This window comes from Chinchilla lanigera, unplaced genomic scaffold (genome assembly GCF_000276665.1).
Source record: "Chinchilla lanigera isolate Chin_1 unplaced genomic scaffold, ChiLan1.0 scaffold00036, whole genome shotgun sequence".
Taxonomy (NCBI): Eukaryota; Metazoa; Chordata; class Mammalia; order Rodentia; family Chinchillidae; genus Chinchilla; species Chinchilla lanigera.
In genome coordinates, this window is record NW_004955437.1 from 7,713,880 (window position 1) to 7,717,072 (window position 3,193).

The 3,193-nt window shown below is 52.5% G+C and overlaps 1 protein-coding gene across 2 annotated transcripts; it reads left to right on the forward strand.

Moving 5' to 3' along the window:
* Positions 1 to 227: 227 nt before the first annotated feature.
* On the forward strand, positions 228 to 1,917 carry Tspo2 (translocator protein 2). 2 transcript variants are annotated; one of them, XM_005389665.1, is made up of 4 exons: positions 228 to 272; positions 689 to 881; positions 1,065 to 1,335; positions 1,539 to 1,917. In XM_005389665.1, the coding sequence occupies exons 2-4, from the start codon at positions 709 to 711 to the stop codon at positions 1,737 to 1,739; spliced, it is 645 nt and encodes a 214-aa protein (XP_005389722.1). In that variant the 5' UTR covers positions 228 to 272; positions 689 to 708; the 3' UTR covers positions 1,740 to 1,917. The 2 variants fall into 2 exon arrangements, with proteins under 2 accessions (XP_005389722.1, XP_005389723.1); XM_005389666.1 differs by having other exon boundaries at positions 1,194 to 1,335.
* The last annotated feature ends 1,276 nt before the right edge of the window (positions 1,918 to 3,193 follow it).

A 3,193-nucleotide genomic window follows, 5' to 3' on the forward strand; every position in this document is an offset into this window, starting at 1 on the left:
CACCAGAAATAGGGAGGCTTGGGGCAACCGCACTCCTCATGCTCCAGGAGCAGACACGAGCTAAAGCTCGAGAGAAGAGGATGCCCACCATGGCAGTTGGCTGTTGTGGATGTGGGCAGATCTTCCTGGGTGGGCCCAAGAGTGTGCCAGTCTGGTCTAGTAAGATAAGTCTGGGCAAATGGGCCAGCCCATGGGTGACTAGAAAAGACCCGGGCATCTCTGGCTCCTGCCTTCAGAAAATGGGGCTTCCAGGTGTGGCACTGCCAGCTGAGGTAAGACAGTGTCCTTGGCAAGGGCCTGCTAGGTGCCTGCCCATGTGCAGTGCACTGTGGGAGGTCAAAAAGACAGTGACACCTGGACCTGACCTCCAGGGGTCAGACACCTGGGGAGGACGGGAAGCTTTGGACTCAGAAGCAGATGCTGATACCAGGCAGTGTGGTCCCAGGACCAAACGACTGGTGTGGGGAAAATAAATCCACGGAAGCCAGAAAATGGGCTGGGTGGGACATGGTTCTGGGGCAGGGCTGGAGCTGAGCCCAAGGTGGCAGGTGGCAGCAAGGAGTGAATGACAACCTCCTAGGAGGGGTTCTGGCCGGGGAACAGCATCACATTAGAGGTGGAGGCAGACACAGAGGCACGGGGCAGGACTGCAGGAAGCCTCATCATCAGCACGCTCTCTGCTCCACAGGTTCTGCCCTCTTGAAGCAAATGCAGTCCCAAGGGCCCATCTTCGTGGGCCTGCCTCACCTGGGACCCATCCTGTTCTGGTTGTTCACCCGATATTCAGTGACCGACTGGTGCAAGGGCTTGAGGACCCTGTCCTGGTGCCCACCCTACAAGACTGTACTGCTGGTGTGGACAACCATCTACTCTCTCATGGGGTGAGCATGCACTCCTCATGGGTGGCCCTGCTACCCACCGCAGAGGAGCCAGTTTCCCAATATCCAAGCTCCTCCAAAGGGTTGCACCCCATCTTGCCGCTCCAAAGGGGTTCCCAAGACAGAAGCCCTCTGCCTGCCAAGGACTCCAACCAGCCCTTTTCCTCTACCTCTTCCTTCTCCCAGCCCTCCTTCACATCCCAGCCCCCTGGCCCTCAGAGGATGCGCACACCACGTTTCCCGCATCCTTACTCCAGCCTCCTCCGGGAACCGCAGGACACCCTCCACTGTGTTTCTGCCACCTTCTCTCCCCAGCTACGCCTCCTACCTGGTATGGAGGGACCTCGGAGGGGGCTTTAAGTGGCGCCTGGCCCTGCCCCTTGGCCTCTACGCAGTCCAGCTGCCCATCAGCTGGGTCGTCCTGATGCTCTTCCTGGGGGCTGCCAACCCTGGCCTGGTAAGGCTCCAGCGCCTCAGTACAGGAGGGAGTGTGGGGGGAGGGGAGCCCACCAGCCCCAAAGCAGACAGCTGAGATCAGGCACTGGCAGGTAACTGGTAGGCAGACTCCTGAGGGCTCCTGGGGTGCACCGAATTCAGGGGCTACAGAAAGGTGGGAAGCCTGGCTCCCGGGCAATGTACCAACCCTGCCCCTTTGCCCAGGCGCTGCTACATCTGCTTCTGCTCTACGGGCTGGTGGTGAGTATGGTGCTGGTCTGGCACCCCATCAACAAGCTGGCTGCTCTGCTGCTGCTGCCCTACCTGGCCTGGCTCACGGTGATTGCCGTCCTCACTTACCGCCTCTGGAGGGACAGCCTTTGCCCCATGGCCCAGCCTCAGCCCACAGGGGAGACTTGCAGCTGAGGCTGCAGGGCACAGGAGACAAGGGAGGAGGCTGGGGTTGGGGGCCGGAGCATACCAGCCAGCCCTGGGGCCAGGGCATGGCCAACAGGGGCACCCTCCTGGGCCCCCCCTGCTGCCTTCCCTTAAAATGGGAAGGGAAGAAATGTTTTTATACTCTGATAATAAAATTGTGTTGGTAACTTGGCCGGCGTGGGGTGAAGTGTGCCTTTGAGTGTGTGGCATCAGGGCTGCCGGTGGGGATAGCAGTTCCTGCCCCTGGGTGCAACAGGGCACCCGGGGACAGATCGTGAACCTTCAGCCAGAGGGTGGCACCATCTCTGCCCCTCTCATGCCCTCCCAAACCTGTGTAGGGGTATTTAGTACTTCAGCTTTTAACCACCGGAAGATCAAAATCTTTTTGAAATATTGCTTAAAAGCTAAAAAGACACATAAAGCAAAAAAGGATCCTAACATCACATGCGAGGATTATATATTATCTAGTATATTAATTTATACATCATATTTATAAAATACATAGAACATATAATATGACTGTATAGTATGTGTCATGCTAAGATCATGGTTATGATAGCTTTGTTTTGTTTTTTTATTTTGTTTTGTTTTGTTTTTGGCTTTTCTGAGACAAGGTCTTGCTATGTAGTACAGACTAGCCTTGAACTCACTCTGTAGCCCAGGCTGGCCTTTAACTCACAGCGATCCTCCTGCCTCAGCCTCCCAAGTGCTGGGATTACAGGCGTGCACCACCACACCTGGCTTGTGATTACTACTTATAAGAGTCTCATATACTCTTTTAATTTTTTATGACAATGTTAAAAAAACAATAAAAATGATATAGAATTTCAAAACAAGATGATAGGAAATTATAATGGTCATTATATTGCACATTATTATCTTCAAAGTAGTTGCTCAGATTACCAGATATAAGCATGTAAAATTGATCAAACATTATAAACACTAACAGTTCCTTTCAATGAACTAATAGAAATTAGTGGTACAATTATCTTAGCTATCATATTCCTTCCTTCTTTTCTCCTTTCCCCCATCCCAGTTATTCTTTTGTTTTTGAGCAGTTCTTTTCCCTTTCATAAGGTCTACTGTACGTTTTGGATAGAAAGACAAGAAAAACATTTAAAAACAAAAGGGGCATAAGCCTCGGGAAGCTGAGAGTTGAATTCTGTAGGAACTTCCTGTGGGATCTTCTCCCTTTCTTAGGCCATCAAAGTCGCCTTTTAATTTGTGTCACACCCCCTCTTCTTTCCTTCCGCTCTTGTTTCATAGCCTTGGTTGTGGCAAGGAGTGTCGCCCCTGGGCCTTCTCCCAAGTCCTTGAACAAGGCCAGCTGGAAGCTCAGACACCTAATGGTCGGACGTCTTCCCCCGCTACCTGGTGGGATGACAGTGATGCTTTTAATTCCGATCAGACTCTCCGGGGATGAGGCATGAGTATCAACATGT

Excerpts from the sequence above, each read along its gene's own strand:
- Tspo2 (XM_005389665.1), top strand. The coding sequence starts at position 709 with ATGCAGTCCCAAGGGCCCATCTTCGTGGGCCTGCCTCACCTGGGACCC. Across the intron at positions 882-1,064 it reads ACCATCTACTCTCTCATGGG|CCCTCCTTCACATCCCAGCC; the intron begins GTGAGCATGCAC and ends TCCTTCTCCCAG. Across the intron at positions 1,336-1,538 it reads GGGCTGCCAACCCTGGCCTG|GCGCTGCTACATCTGCTTCT; the intron begins GTAAGGCTCCAG and ends CCCTTTGCCCAG.